Raw genomic sequence first — 15,472 nt, 5'->3', positions numbered from 1 at the left:
CAGAAGCGCGGAAGTCTCAGCTTTTCAACGAACATAGGTTTATGTCGCTATGACTTTTGGAAGCCAAGATCGGTTGAGCCATGATCACGATCGCCTCGACTGAAGTTGCTGAAGTTGATAAATGGCGCCCGTTAAATCCCGTAACATGGGGTGTGAATGCGCACCCGTTACAAAATTTGCGGCACGCGGGCTTTGCTCCCACTCACGAGCTGTCGAACGGCTTCTCGATTGCAAGATCATTGACCTAGAACCCGGTGTACCGGCCACTCGTGAACACATCAAAGTTGCGATCCTGACTAACGGATTACATGGAGTCATCTGGCGGAGTCGCAAAATACTAGGTTACGCCAAATGGATTCGAGTCTCGGCTAAGTGGGGTTCGAATCTCCGCTACACTCTTAAGGAAAGTACTAATTAGGTGTGTCAGTAACTGATGAAATTAGTTCAAGTTTCAATTAATTAATGATGTTGGATTAATTCGCGTCAATAACCGAGAAAATATCACCAGTTAATTGGAATATTTATCAGTTACTGACGCACTTAAGCAGTATTTTTTCTTAAGAGCATGATAAATCCGTTATTCACACTGCGTTTGATTTTCGACGTACGATAATCAGGGGTCCGATATTTGCGATTCATACGATTAGTTTCGTATATGAAACTAAGGTCCACTTAACGCTGCAATGGTCGTTCGGCGCTTCAAAGCGTTTGCAGCCTCATTTCTAAGATGTAGAGAAATTGTTAGGAACCCTAGAAATTCCCTATCCGACAGCCAATCGGCACATCCGACAAATGTCGTACGACGCATGTAATACCAGCTTAATATTATGTGATGAGTCCCTGCATTATCTCGATCCCTTTTGTTAGTTCGACGGTTTCCGCTATGATCCGCCACACACTACAATTTTTGTTCTGAGCCGCCACAATTTGAGGTTACAGTTGCACCCAACGGCAAGTTGTACAGTTCTTTTTCAAACGAGATGACTCAACAACTGGTTAGACGAATCCTTATTCATTGTTATCACGGCTGAATCGGGCATTGAATAGACTATTATCAACGTGAGATTAAAATTTTCGTTTAATACAACGTTATTACATTAAGATATGATAGTTCAAGAGCATAACTGATTCATAATTCAAATAAAGTGTTAATAATAATCGAACATCGATTCAACGATTGTGTATTGTTTACCCCACCTTCCTCGTTTTCTAAATATTGGAAGACCCTGGCAACCTCTATAACCTGAAGCGATCTATTTGAGGGAAGAAGGAAGAGAGAAAGCAAAGAGTGACTTTTGATCCACAATACATGACCCGAGCTCAACCATCACGGTCACGCCGGGTAATGAACGACAGCGAAGGATTTACAATTGCATTAGTGTTTCGCCGATCACGTATTTCAGTATTGAAGCTTCGTAATTCTAAAGATATAATGCCGCGTTCACAATTCCGGCTAAAAGTTAACTTATCCAAGTTCTTTAATGATGCGCGCCGGATCTGCTGGATCTTTATTGATTTAACGAAAATGCAACATATTATTCATATTAAACAACACATCAGCAAGATTTTCGGCATTAGAGAGCCGTTTCATTTGATGCTGCACGATAGCGAATATCTGCCGCCGGTAGAAGATATTCGTATTCTCCTTGAAAACGAAACGATCAAGTAAGTGTAATTAAATTACATTTAGAATATTTTTCCTCAATTTAAATCTTGGTATATTATTTATCATTCAATTAAATTTTGCATTTACTTGTTAATGCTATTTATATTATTTGTATATAGTTAACTAATAACTTGTAATTTACAGAGTGATTCCTGGATCTGGCATACACAATGAAGTTATTCCAACTAAATCAGATATTACATCGAATATTGGTAATTTTATAAATTCTTTTAAGGCAGAAACGAACAAGAATGCTGTTCACAATAATTTTTCCCAAGCAACAGATGCTAAAGTTGATGAGAGTGGTAAAATAAATATGAATATAAATACTGAATCAGATATATCTAACGATATTGCAAATGATATAGACCCAGTTTTGACATGTTAGTATATTTTACTTAAATTACACTAAAAATCAAACAGTGATTCTTATTTTATAACATGATTAGTAATGGACTATGTTTATTTTCAGGTAATAATACTGCAGATGTGATGTTTGCTACTGCAGTTGATGATATGGAAGCACATTCACATTCCAAAATTACAGATTGCAGCAATTTAACTGGGAACGGTGACACAACAAATTCTATCAAGAGAAAACGAATCCGAAGACGTAAATCGAAAAGCAGTTGTCACCAAAATAGCCAAGTCAGCAGCGAACTCGATAGTCAAGTTGATACATCATCTATAGATGCGAAAAGAGAGAAAAAATCAAAGAAACCTAAAATTGTGGATGATTTTATTATTTCTACTGGAAAACATATACGGTTCAATGATTCTGAAGATGAAGAGAATAATGATGTGAAAGAAGCAGATTGCGAAGTATCTAATAATAATAATGTAAAATCTTACACAAGCAAAGGAACATCCAGAAATCTCTCATCACTTTTAGCATTAGGAAAAAGCTCAACTCCAGTAACATTTTCAAAAAAGATAAAAGATATTAGTAAAACAGAAAATTTGACACCAATAATATCTACGTTAAAAGAAATGGAAAGTATGGAAAGCTCACTGGAAGAAAAGGCAATATGTACCAAAAATTCAAGTAAAGCCAAAAATGGTAATAGTGTGTCAGAACAGAATGTCTATATTAAAGAGGTTAACAAAAAAACAAAATCGAAAGAACCAAATCTTCATAAAAACTGTTTAGATTTGGAAATAAAGAACTTACCAGTTATGACTAGGAAACCACATGTTGGAGATATTATCGGCTTCAAGGTTTGTGTCACTCATATACATTAGTATAAACACTTGATATAAACAGTTACATACTTACATACTTGATATAAACAGTTTCAATATTCTTAATATTATATTATAATATTATTTATATATTTTCATCTTTTTTTCTGTAGACATTAAAACTCGGCGAAGATTACACACCTCAGATATCCAACTTTATTGTAGGCGAAGTTCTAACTTCCTGTGCAGATACTGCAACATATAGTGTAAAAATAATTAGTAAGTAACATTGCATATATGTGCAATTGTATCTATTCGTAATATGGATGTAATTTAACAATATTGTGAAAGTCAATACAAATTAATATACTATTTTATGTTATTTACAGAGGGTGTGGAAGAGATTGAGCAACCATCTGGCAAATTTTCTCTCTCTGAGGATAACGACTCTTGGTACGATGAAAAAGTATCGTTTACTTTTTCGCAATTTATAGAACCTCGTCTGATTACAGATAATCTTTCATCCTAAATTGTTTCTGAAACTTGTTCCTACGTCTCATTCTTATTTTATAGTGCAAATGTATGGATATTTATACAATCAATTTGTAATTTTCATTTTCGTTTCTGCATGTAAGTTTTACTCAGTTTATGTTATTTTCATTTGTTGCACTATCAGATCTTTTTATTATATAACGGTTTAACATAACTGACAGATTTGCTGTGTACGTTCAGACCGAGTCTACCTTTGTGTATACATTCACACTGTCAAAAATTATCAAAAATATTTATATCTCGCAGAGTTGAATTAATCAATTGCTTGTATTTTAATATTTCTTTCTTTATAAATGCGACATACGATATGATGTTAATTTGCGTAATAATAATGTCATATTTAAAACTTCGTGTTTGTTATAAGACAATTGTTCACAACGCAAGCTAAGTTAAAAAGTACTTGTAACTCATTTATACTTAGCCTAAATAAAATAATAATCCTACTTGTGTTTAGCGTATATATCAAGGAGAGGATTGAATTAATAAGTAAATAAGTTATCTCGCATATATCATAAAAATAATTTGAAATATTTTAAATTTTAAATATAAAATCCAAAATTTCAAATTCATATATAATTTAGCTTTCGTGCATTGTTCATGAAGTAGAAGCATTAAACTCTCGTATTATGTTATATATATATATATATATTACTGAGCTTTTGCAAATATATATATATATATATATTACTGAACTTTTACAAATGTGTTCTGCGTAAGATATTTTAATTCCATAATTACCACGTTTATAAATGTTCCTTGCTCATAAATGTTACTAAACCGCTACTAAACCGCTTAATACTGAATTTCCGCAATATCTTAATGAACTTATTCCACAAATGTTAAATCATGATTTAATATTCAATATTAATGAACGTGGTAATGTTAAATTAATTAATAATAGAATTCTCGATGTAGCTTTTCAGCAGCTTTACGGATTGGTTACAAAAATTCGTACAAGTAGCAATGCGAGAGAAAAGAAAGGACGATTTATACCTTTTGAATTTCAGCGCGTTTAATCTAGTGTTTGCGCGCGTATAAATGTGTGTGTGCAGATACAATACTGGAGTCAGAACCACTTTCATTAAAAGCGAAAGATTATATCGCAGTCACTTCAATTAAATTAAACGACGATCAAAAGGAAGAAGCGGATCTTGCCTCCGAATTTAATCTACGTTTCGCGGTCAGACACGTCGGTGTGAGAAACGGAGGAGCGCTCGGGTGAAAAGCAACAAGAGCACTGCATTCGTAATGTAATGCAAGTGGTTAATCTGATGAAGTTCTCTTCGCGCAAGATAGCCCACGCGCTCATGCGGTGGCAATAGCTCACATCGTTGTATGATTTGGGCGACACTTGCCACGGACATGCAAGGCACGGAAACCAAGTATGAGTTATCGTCTTATCTCCGTTGCAATATGTCCCCACGACTGTTTGTGCCGAGCGAACAACGCCTTGTTTTGGTTACTCGGCCATGAATAATTCAAGAATTAAAGTGCGAGAGTAAATATACGCCCTCGGCGCTGGTTAGAGTTCGCCAACGAGACGTTGGTATAATGTAGTAGAAGGATCTAGATCGGCGCCCCCAAAAGTGTGAATTATTCATGGTTAAATAATTTAAACATTGCATTAAGTGTATAACGCACGTGCGAGCATGTGTGTATGTATGTGGGTGGTAATATGGTCGTTATGTCTCGAAAGTACACGAAATACACGAAGGATCATAATAAACGCTGTTGGAATGTGTTCTAAACAGTCAAATAATTATAATATCTGAAATATTATAACGCACATTACGTTAAATAATCAAACAAATAATGTATATACATTTTTATGTTCCGATATTCACTGCCTGTACTGAAAATCTATAGTTCACGTTACGTATATTATAGATTTTCGGCACTGGCAGTGAATGTCGGAACGCAGCCCAAGATTTGGCGCGCGTCGAAGGTCACGTGACCTTCAGAACACACATACACACATAGCTACACGACGTTTTTGCCGTCATAACAGGTTTCGACACGCGAGCGAACGCATCGAGGGATATTACGCGTTTTTTATCCGACTTAATTAGAAATTGATTAGTACGAGGGCATTTACAATACTTCACGATCGCAATCGCGTTGTGCTACAAAATTCGAATAAGGTAACCGCTACGTTTTACTTTTATTCGGCGTAAAAAGATGCACAATCGAGAGAACTGCCTATTCTCGATTGTAGTTTTAAAGTTTCGGAAAAAAAACGTCTTTTTCCGGCTCGTGGCGTCATTAGACTCGGCCGTAGACGTAGAGGTACGCAACGTACGAGAATACCAAAACAATAGACGAGAAATGTAAGTTTACCCCCTCCCATCACTTACCAACCGGCACCACTTATCATTGAATGCCGAGATCATAACAATCAAAACATTCCGTGCTTTCAAGAAAGTCGAATGTGCCCTCGTGCGCCGCACTTTCCCGAATGTTCCGTTTATGTCTACACAACAAAAAAACATTTTGTACTCGTGAGTAGTACGCGTAAACACGGGACACATGTGTCGGTGTGTTATTCATTATTCCCATCGATTGATCGAAATATTTCGTCGGCTTTTAAATTATTTAATCGGGCGGTATCGCGTTCATTAATATGTGTTTCTACGATCAAATCGTATCTGCGCCAGTGCCAGTGTCAGTGTCACGACGGAGCAGCCAGGGAGTTGGATCGAGAAGCCAGAATGGAGGGCGCAGGATTTCACGATACAGGCATCGGTGTATTTCAAGGTATGTCAAATCATTTGCTATACAGCAAGTTTTCGTTTTTAACGGACGTGTAACGAATTAATCGAGAAAACCCGAGTCGAAATTTAAGCCGATGTTTGTAGTGAGTCATCATTTGACAAATCATTATATCTTCCTTAATTTCGGATTATTTGTTAGCTTGCAGTGTGCTTATTATATTATTTTATACAAGAAATACACAGTTGAATAATGGAAGATGAGTTTGTAATTTTAATTATGTTTTCAAAGATCTTAAATAATTCACAACTATGAATATCGGCTATCCCTTAGAATGTAATGTAAATATCATAATTGCTGATTTTTATGTCTAATAATGCTCATTGGGCCGCGAGTACGGTCTTATTTACATTTGCCAATGCTTTTTTATTTGACCTTTTTATTGTATGGAATCCAAATTTAAATTCCTGTTAATAGACACACACAGCATTATTAGATGCCTAACTGTTATCTTTTTCTTTACAGCATCTAAACAGCTCTTTTAAGAGCTTCAAATCTCATCCGATCTTCCAGAAAAAAGAAAGAAAAGGAAAAGGAATTAGGAAGAGATGAGATTAAAATGTGTTATTTACTACCTACATTTCCCCACTAATATCTCTATTTGATTACTCAGTATTTTTTCATTTCACACGTATCCTTTATTTGCCATTAAGTTTATACAATCAATAAATTTCTATAAATAAATAAATAAATAAAATCTGACTGAAATTAAGAATATAGATTAAATTCTGGCAGAATATTGTAAGATAATCGAATATTAAATAATCTTTGAGAGAGTGCTTCGAGTTTCTGTAACATCTTGAGCTTCTTCATCATGCAGGAAACAGCAACTATACAAAGTAAGCAACTATTTACAGTATCAAGGTAAGACAATAGCCCAATATCTCGAGATCCTTCATTGATCCTTCAAGCTCGACGGAATTTGCAGGATCAACGTAGAACTAAAATTTCGACTCGGGACACGACGCGGGGATTTAGTATATGTTAAGCCAAGTGCAAAGTTAGCGCTAGTCGATGCAATATTTCCGCACGTTACAATGTTAATAAATGAAGTCGCTTAAAGACGTTGCTCGCCTTTAGTGAGCGTTAAATGCCTTTAAACGTTGTTCGTACATGGTGAAGATTTTCGCCAAATGTCTATAGTCGTTGTTTGCCTCCCAAAGGTTAAATATATATCATATTGTGAACATCGCTCGTAGAATATTACAAATAAGAAAATAAATAAAATAACGGTGACATCAAGTACGACTCGACTTGCTAAAGGACGTATAATTTTTAGAACGAAAATAAGTATTCGCGTTTTTTGGATCTATAACAGTTGCATATATAGAAATAACCATTTCGAATGGTATTGTTAGTTCTTCCCAATTTTTCCAAATTCATTATCGAGTGCGTGAAAATAATTGCGACACTCGGCGAGTGCGATCGTCGTGCTTTTGACATTTTGACATGATATTTGTGTTACTTTTCAACATATTCATGTGTTAACACAAAAATTCGTGTGCACCGTTTGGGATATGTGAAATGTGTTAAATTTAACACAAAAGTTTTTTTTACTGTGCAGTATGTAAGTCGATATAAAAGTACATGTGGATGGATAAGCATTCAAGATTTTAGCATGACCCTGAAGATCTTACGGAAGATTTTTCGTTTCTTTCGCGAAGGATGAGCCCTCCGAGCTAAAAGTTTAAATCGCTTAAGTAAGACGGACGTGTCGCGAACTTCGCCCCACATTCGCCCCTACCTCTATAACTCTCCGAATGTATTTTGCATTACGGTATATTTCCCATGGAAATAAACGGCATAAACCCACCTATTTCAAATGATCTCCTTTAATACGGTCAGAGCTGTAAACATTGTTTAAATTTGTACTACTCGCGACTGCGCCGCGTACAGCTTACTCGCACAGTTATAGCCTTATTTCTGTTTGATAAATTCAACGACTCTAGACAACCTTTATTTCTGTTTGATAAATTCAACGACTCTAGAAAAGCCCAAGATAAACGTCGCGACTTTGTAGAACGAAACCACCTGGCAGCCGTTTACGGTAATCATTCTTCCATTAGAACACGGAAAAATGAAATTAAATATCCATATAATATAACTGAAATTTAGTTATCAGATCTAGTTTTTAGCTGTGGCTGCTAAAAACTAGATACAGGTATCAAGAAATTAACTAAATTAATTAATTTTAGTTAATTAATGTTTACCTGTGGAAGCTAATTCTTTTTTCCGTGAAAGACTCGCCGAATGGTGAATTTTCGTTGCATAAATTCTTTCATGAGGATATATTTGCAAATTTAAATGGCAATTTGTATAGTTTGAATTTCGAACAGCATCAATTTTTCTTTTAGAAACGCGTGAGGAAAAAGGCTGCCAAGTCCTCTCTCGTAAGACGCTGTGAAAATATCGTCGATAAACACACATACAGATCAACGTGGAATGAGCAGTTCGCCGTGTATTGATTTAAAAGCTATTGACAGTCCCGAATACACTACACAACACATACACACACACACACACACACACACACTTTGTACACGCGCTATTCGACATGCTGTCTGACGTTTGACGACGAAACTTTTCCACTTGTTCACGCTGAGTGTGTGTACGCGATCCAATTTCTGCCTATAAAAAGCTCGCGAACACGTTTCGAGCGTAAATATACATAAAGTTGCTTATTACCACGCGACTTTTTTCTTGGAAAGTAGTTAGCGCGTAGTTATATATCATTATGCGACTAATTGGCGAAAGTTCACGAGAAATTAGCATACGTGAGCGTGCGTTCTTTGTATGATCGAGGGTCACGCATTCAAGAAGAGATTTCGATAGATAAAGGCGTACTTGAGTTGTCGCGTTTCATTCGTCTTCGCGAGGAAAAATCGCGGCGTAATCGCGGGGAGGACAACATAATAGCGAAAGCAGATGAGCCCTCGGAGAGTGCCTGTTTTCTCAGGATAAAAATCGTTCCGGCGAAGTCACCGTAAGTAGAGCCGAGCCACGACGAGTTAACGGGAAGTTAATTTAGCAACTTGCGAAGAATTCAGATTCTGCGTTTTACGGTTGATCTAATGTCATCCGGAATCGCGCGACGACGAGTATAAATCTCCCCGCAAACTTTCCTCTCTTTATCTCTCTCTTTCGTGCGGACAATAATTCACTCGCTTCTTCATACTCGACGGCGAGCTCTCGCTCGTGCGGCGAACTTGATTTTTCGTCGAGCAGCCGCTGACAGATGACCCATGGGTGAACTGCCCTACTTGTGTCGCGAGACCGTCTAGAATGCGCGATATAAAAAGAATATCATCCGCGGATGGACGTTAAATCATCGATTACGTGTCGAATGTACCGAAGAGGCACGGGGCACTGTTGTTTGAGCCGCTATCGCTCAAGCTGTAGCTTTTAGGGATGAGCAATAAGTAGAAATATGGATATCTCATATCGATACATATCATAAATTAAAGCATCGATATATTAAAATATCAGGTGGCGTATGTTAGTGAAAAAAATTTGACTGTGATAACGGAATATATATTTTTGTAAAAAATATCCAAGTTTTCTTATTAATTAGTTTATTTGTCAAGAATAAAATTTTATTCCACTGTATTTAAATAAACTTTATATTTCACAAATAAATTAAAAAAATGGTTTTTCTTGGTGTCATCTGATATGAGCTTGATGGGCCGTCAAAAAGTTCAAAAGTTCGATATTTCCGTTCAAATGTCAATGTAGGCTGATGTCGAAATATAAAAATATCAATAATGGAACCCAAGAGTATCGATATTCGAAATATCGATACTTATGTTGCTTATCCTGCCTATCCCTAGGTGGTGAACCTCGTGGATCTCGTGCCGAGGTACCGGGCCGGGACGAATAGTGCGCGAAGGAGGAGAATAGTGGTGGTGTTCGCGTTGCGTCCGGCGCGGGCGAATAATTCACACCCTTTCGTGACCAACGATATTAGGGACCGGCTGTGAGCGTAACGCTGGTGGTTACGCGCGCGTACACGTGGATTCCGTATCTACTCCGCGGCACACACATTCTGATAAATTTACGTCGCACCTAGACGATGGTGGGCCGCGCACGTGTATCTGGATACACGTCCGCGGAATAACGGATTTATGATGCGTACGCAATAACAGGGTGAACGGGGGCGTTGTAGGAATGAGAGATGCGCGCGCGGACCGACCTGAGGCTTTTTCTCCTCGTTCTCGTCGTCGTGGTCGTCGTCGTCGCCGTGATGAGAGAGGAACACGACGCTACATAACCCGGTGACGTGTGAGAGAGAGAAGTTATGTCTTAGTCGTTGGAGCCGCACATACTTGGAGCTGTTCTTTTGGTGAGCATCAAGCGGACTTTGTTCGAGACAAGGTTGGATGTACGGCGAGGTATATTGAAAAGATTTGAAACGACTTGTAACGTCGTCCTTTTATCCGCTCGATAAGGCGTTGGAATATCGCGTATCATGTCGATCTTTAAAGCGGCTGAGTTTAATTTCTCCCTTCGCAGTCCTCGACATCTTAATTATTGAAAAATAATAGTGAATTCATGTCTTTCAATTATCTCTGAGACACGTCAGATTTCGTTAAAATTTGTTAGTGTCGTTTTCATAAATTTGCGCAGTAGTTATTCAAATGGCCAAATATCGTTAAAATATTATTGTAATACGCAAAAAAGACTATACGCGACATATTGAGTTTTGAAAATTTACAAAATTAGAAATTTAGCGAATGTAGGTATTTTTAAACAATACGATCATCAGTGGAAAGGGAGCTGTATGAAAAGAATCGCTTAAAATTCATGAGGACGGAACGTGACAAACGAAAGAGATTGATTGTAATCTATCTATAATTCCTTCGAATGATAGATCAGCGGTAATTTCCCGGATCACTAAACAACAAACGTCAAGTAATGTACGTATGACAAATCTTCGGTCAAGGTCCTTGATCCTTGATCTCTCATTCTTTCTGCCTGCGAAAACGCCATTCTGATATTCGTCGTATAAATCATTCCGATGGCCCGAGACTCGCGATGTCGAGGCGCGTAACAAATTCCTATTTCTACCATTTCGCGTTCCAGTTCTGAGTTAGTGTCGCTCGATTTCCCATTTTCCTTCGCGTAGATACAAACCACGTGCATAATTGAGGACATCCGTCTGTCCGTGGGTGGTGTTTTCCGATACGGACGTCGTTGATCCTTGCGTAGGAAACGCTTTATTCTTAATCCCGTCTGCCGAATACACATTTCATCTCTTTTACATTTTATTTTACAATTAACTACATTTGCGCATTTGTAGGCGACGTCTGCTACGTGGATGTCTCTAATACCGTCCAAAAAATGTTGTATACTTATCCAATTAGTAGACGACACGCGATCGCCAATGTAAAACTTAGTTGGATAAACTTTTACACAAATCGCGTTATTTGTACATCGTCACATTTATATTTTAATTAGTATTACGTAAGAAAGAGAGAGAGATAAAACGGGTCAGTATCGATTGGTAAAAATAAATTATTAACTTTTTTTTAGATTTTACGTCAATTCTGCATTTCGAATTTTATATGCCTTTCAGTAAGATATGACACAAATTACGCAGACTACCATATATCGAGGACTTTCACATTTTTTCGTAAAAAGACAAAATTACACTTTAGCGTCGTATTTCCACTCTATATCGTATTTCCTTTATCTCCAATGGGTCTATTTACAAAGCTTTTTCTGATTTAGCCAAAGATTAAAACTTTTAGGACATTTCAGGAGTGAGATTCGAGATGACTTTTCCAAAGGCGCGTTTCAACGATTCAATCGGTCCGTTATGACGCGGGAAATTACTGCATTTGATTACTCGTTACAGGTGATAGATTAATAAAGACCGAAATAATTCGCGATTATTTCAACTTCCACTGCGACGTCAAAACGCGTTATCACGGAATACACACGGTTGAAAGAAACGCGAGAAAAACCATCTGTCAAAATCGTCGAAACCTTATTTATTTAAGAGCATTACGCCTTCGGCCCGTTAAAAGCGAGTTTAATTTAACGTTCAATTGACTTCACGGCAAATCATGCATTTGACAGCCGGACATATACAACAACTGCAATCCCGAGCGAATGTACCTCGCAAGCTTTACGATCGTGCAAGCGTTAGTTTCGGTAACAGCACCGAAATCCGGGCAAACTACGGAAAAACAGGGCCGAATGTTTATTCGCGAGTGAATCTCTCTCGAAGTTTCCGTTCTCCAAATTTAGCAACGCTTCGTCAGACTTTTGTGCTTCCAACGCGCTGATAATTTATTGTTCGTCGAACTGATATATGTTTTTCTTCATTCGAGAAAAAAAGACGCTTCCCGCGAGAATCGACGTTTTTCCGTGCATTCGAGAAACGACGGCGAAACCGTCGATGTCGAATGGACAATCGATCGATACCCATTGTGACTTTAAATAGTGTGCAAATATTGCGAGGAACTTAGAATTAGAAACCGATGTTCCCGTTAATTACCTTTGGTGGCATACACTTGCGCGACGAGTGCAGTGTACATCCGCGGACGAGTCCTACGGGAATGGTGCCGTTCCTCTTTCGGCGGACGTGTCTAACCGGATTCGCAAATACGATAGGATTCCGAGAGGTACCGACACACAGTTGAAAATTAGGACGCGGCGTATAATTTAAACGGCGATCCGTAGGATCGTTCAGCACTTCGTCGTCATCGTCGCGTAAAATGCTCTTTGACACATCACAAATTCGCATTGGAAGTGCTGAATATTTCCACTGCATAATGAAGCGAATTGCGCTCCTGTGTGTAATTCGTTTTGCTCAATTTGTGATACTGTATTTGACGTTACCTCCTGTATTATCTCGATGAAACGGTTTCGACGAAGTTAATCGAGATGTAAATAAATCCACGTGCTCCGTGAACGAGACGTCTAACGATTTTCGGTAAGATATTCGCGCGAAAAATGACACGTATATTAAAATCATAATCTGTTTTGTTTTCTGAAATACTCTTTAAATAATGCATTAAGCAGCGACAACAATTTACCTTTGATTATTCATTGAAATATTAAATAGTTCGTGTTGCGTGCATCTCTTAATCGAGCGACACACAAAATAGCAAAGTGTGTTGCATATCGCTGAGATGTAATAAATTATCCATTTATAATGGTTTATATAGTAAATCAATGTTAGATCAGTATTAGATCAATCTGGATATTAAAATATTATGGAAAAAAAAAATATTAAAGAATTTTTTTGTTTCAGTGGAACAATATTTAATATGTAACGAATTGAATTTTTCTTCTATTGAAAACCAAATATTTTCTTTTATTGAAAACCAAATATCATTTTTTTCTAAATGATATTGTTTTTTTCTATCAAACAACATGATTTATTCCATTGAAATAAAAATATTTTTTTCTAAATATTTTTTTCTAAATGATATTGTTTTTTTTCTATCAAACAACATGATTTATTCCATTGAAATAAAAATATTTTAATTCAAACAAAATGATGTTTGATATAAAATTATGTTGCTTATATTAAGCACATCCAAGTCAAACCAACACGTATATTAAATCCAAGGAAACCTTTTTCTTTATGTGAGTAGCTTCTTCCTTTCGCGCTTAGTCGAGTTTATAAAAAAATTGTTAAGGGAGAAAATTCATAAGGAAAATTGTTTTCTCGTGTGACGAGGGGAATTCCTTAAATAACTTCGTTTAGCGACGTTCTCAATAAACTGTTACGCGTGCACGTCGATAGTAGACGCGGTTGAAGCATCTTCTCAACAACTTAACGACTCTCGAGTCAGCACTTAGAGTTTATCGAACATCAAACTGCCAAACTGCGTTAAACGTTAAACATTCGTCTTCTTCGGAGTAGTTACAACATACCGACACTTCCGAAACGCTCGAGTCGAGATAACGTCCCGATAAATCTGCCTTGCCAGTTATCCGTCTCCTTGTCTTCGTTCTACGTCCTTGAACGACGGCAACGTCGAGACTGGTTTATTTTAATCGTTTGTGCTCGTTTCCCAGTCGTATTTCCGTGTAGCAAACGTCAAGCTAATTTCTGTACTTCCGGACGAAACTTTCAACATTATTTGCGAATGCGTCTGCATGAACGACGGCGTAGTAAAATTATTATCGTGCTTTCCTTTTACCATTTTTATCGCTACAGTTAATTACGCTCCTTTTCTGCAAAATTTCGCATTATTACGGAGATGTTTTGAAATCATTCGTCCGCGCGGCGCAAGCGCGCAGGACGCGCGACGGATACAAGTTCCGAAGCGTAGGTGTAAAAAATTATAATACAGCCCGACAATGTGTGGGGCAATATTATTCCATGAATTCTCAAATCGGATGACGCGTTTGTGTTAAACCACGCGAGAGTAATCTCGTTAACTACTGAAAGTTTAACCAATGGAATACGCGAGCGTCATGTTTGCGCGCGTACATGTCCGCGTGTGCAGGTGTCACGGGTTTTCATCAAAATTTCATGAGAAACACATCGAGGCAATATTCCCTACCGGCGATACAAATATCCGAAACTTTGCCGGCATTAGAACACCCGATTCGATTCATCGCGCGCGTCCCAATCCGATTCCGCGTACCGCGCTTTATGTAAATTGCCGTGCATTCTAATGTACGCGCGATGTATCGCGAAAAGTTTATGCCCGACCGGTTAAAACGGCAATCCCGTCGGTGCGAATCACACCACGTTTTCTCTTTCACGCCCTTCCGGACTGCGGACGAGGAGAGCCGATAAGTCACCGGGCCGATAAGTCGAGGGGCGAATCAAATCCGTAGAAATGATACTGAAGCTCGGGAATGGAATCCGGCGCGAGGTTTAGATCCCGCTCTCTCAATTTTACGACCGCAATGGCCCACGCTTTTATCGCGAGAAGGGCGCGAACGAACGAAGAAGCTCGTGAAATTCACGAGAGGAATCGAATTCATCGCGTCCGACAAATTATAATAATAATAATTGCTTCATTGGACGCAATAGTTCGCAATAGAATCGTACATAAATCAAGGAATTATTAATGAACTCTGTGTCCAAAAGGGCGAAACAGCAGCACCGAGGCCGATATCAATGCCTTATCAGAATAAGTAATTACAGTAAATTAAACATATTTATATATTTTGTGTCGAGTCGGATATTCAATATGTGTAAGTGTTGCAATAATACATTTTATATTTCAGTATCGATTAACGTATAAATGTCGTGTTAATTTTTGACATGATATTTGGGTTACTTTTCAACATATTTACCTTGTGTTAAATTAAAACAAAAATTTGAGTGGATCG

General features: G+C 37.7%; 2 protein-coding genes across 3 annotated transcripts in view; both read left to right on the top strand.

Annotated features, from left to right (window-relative positions):
- The first annotated feature begins 879 nt into the window (after positions 1–879).
- LOC106746536 lies at positions 880–3,817 on the top strand. Of its 2 annotated transcripts, XM_014623212.1 has the most exons (6): positions 880–1,059; positions 1,224–1,665; positions 1,811–2,049; positions 2,139–2,884; positions 3,022–3,127; positions 3,238–3,817. In XM_014623212.1, the coding sequence occupies exons 2-6, from the start codon at positions 1,310–1,312 to the stop codon at positions 3,375–3,377; spliced, it is 1,587 nt and encodes a 528-aa protein (XP_014478698.1). In that variant the 5' UTR covers positions 880–1,059; positions 1,224–1,309; the 3' UTR covers positions 3,378–3,817. The 2 variants fall into 2 exon arrangements, with proteins under 2 accessions (XP_014478698.1, XP_014478697.1); XM_014623211.1 differs by having other exon boundaries at positions 880–1,665.
- A 1,614-nt stretch (positions 3,818–5,431) lies between these two features.
- The window catches only part of LOC106746571 (somatostatin receptor type 2-like), a 98,140-nt gene continuing 88,099 nt past the window's right edge, over positions 5,432–15,472 (top strand). The window contains exons 1-2 of the mRNA XM_014623300.1: positions 5,432–5,727; positions 6,055–6,154. The gene's annotated coding sequence lies outside the window, so the exon portion shown is untranslated. The remainder of the gene's footprint in view (positions 5,728–6,054; positions 6,155–15,472) is intronic.

This window comes from Dinoponera quadriceps, unplaced genomic scaffold (assembly GCF_001313825.1).
Source record: "Dinoponera quadriceps isolate SergipeBrazil2010 unplaced genomic scaffold, ASM131382v1 scaffold1573, whole genome shotgun sequence".
In the NCBI taxonomy this organism is placed as follows: Eukaryota; Metazoa; Arthropoda; class Insecta; order Hymenoptera; family Formicidae; genus Dinoponera; species Dinoponera quadriceps.
This window is presented reverse-complemented; position numbering and strand designations above follow the sequence as displayed.

Excerpts from the sequence above, each read along its gene's own strand:
- LOC106746536 (XM_014623212.1), top strand. The coding sequence starts at position 1,310 with ATGACCCGAGCTCAACCATCACGGTCACGCCGGGTAATGAACGACAGC. Across the intron at positions 2,050-2,138 it reads TATAGACCCAGTTTTGACAT|GTAATAATACTGCAGATGTG; the intron begins GTTAGTATATTT and ends GTTTATTTTCAG. Across the intron at positions 3,128-3,237 it reads ATATAGTGTAAAAATAATTA|AGGGTGTGGAAGAGATTGAG; the intron begins GTAAGTAACATT and ends TGTTATTTACAG.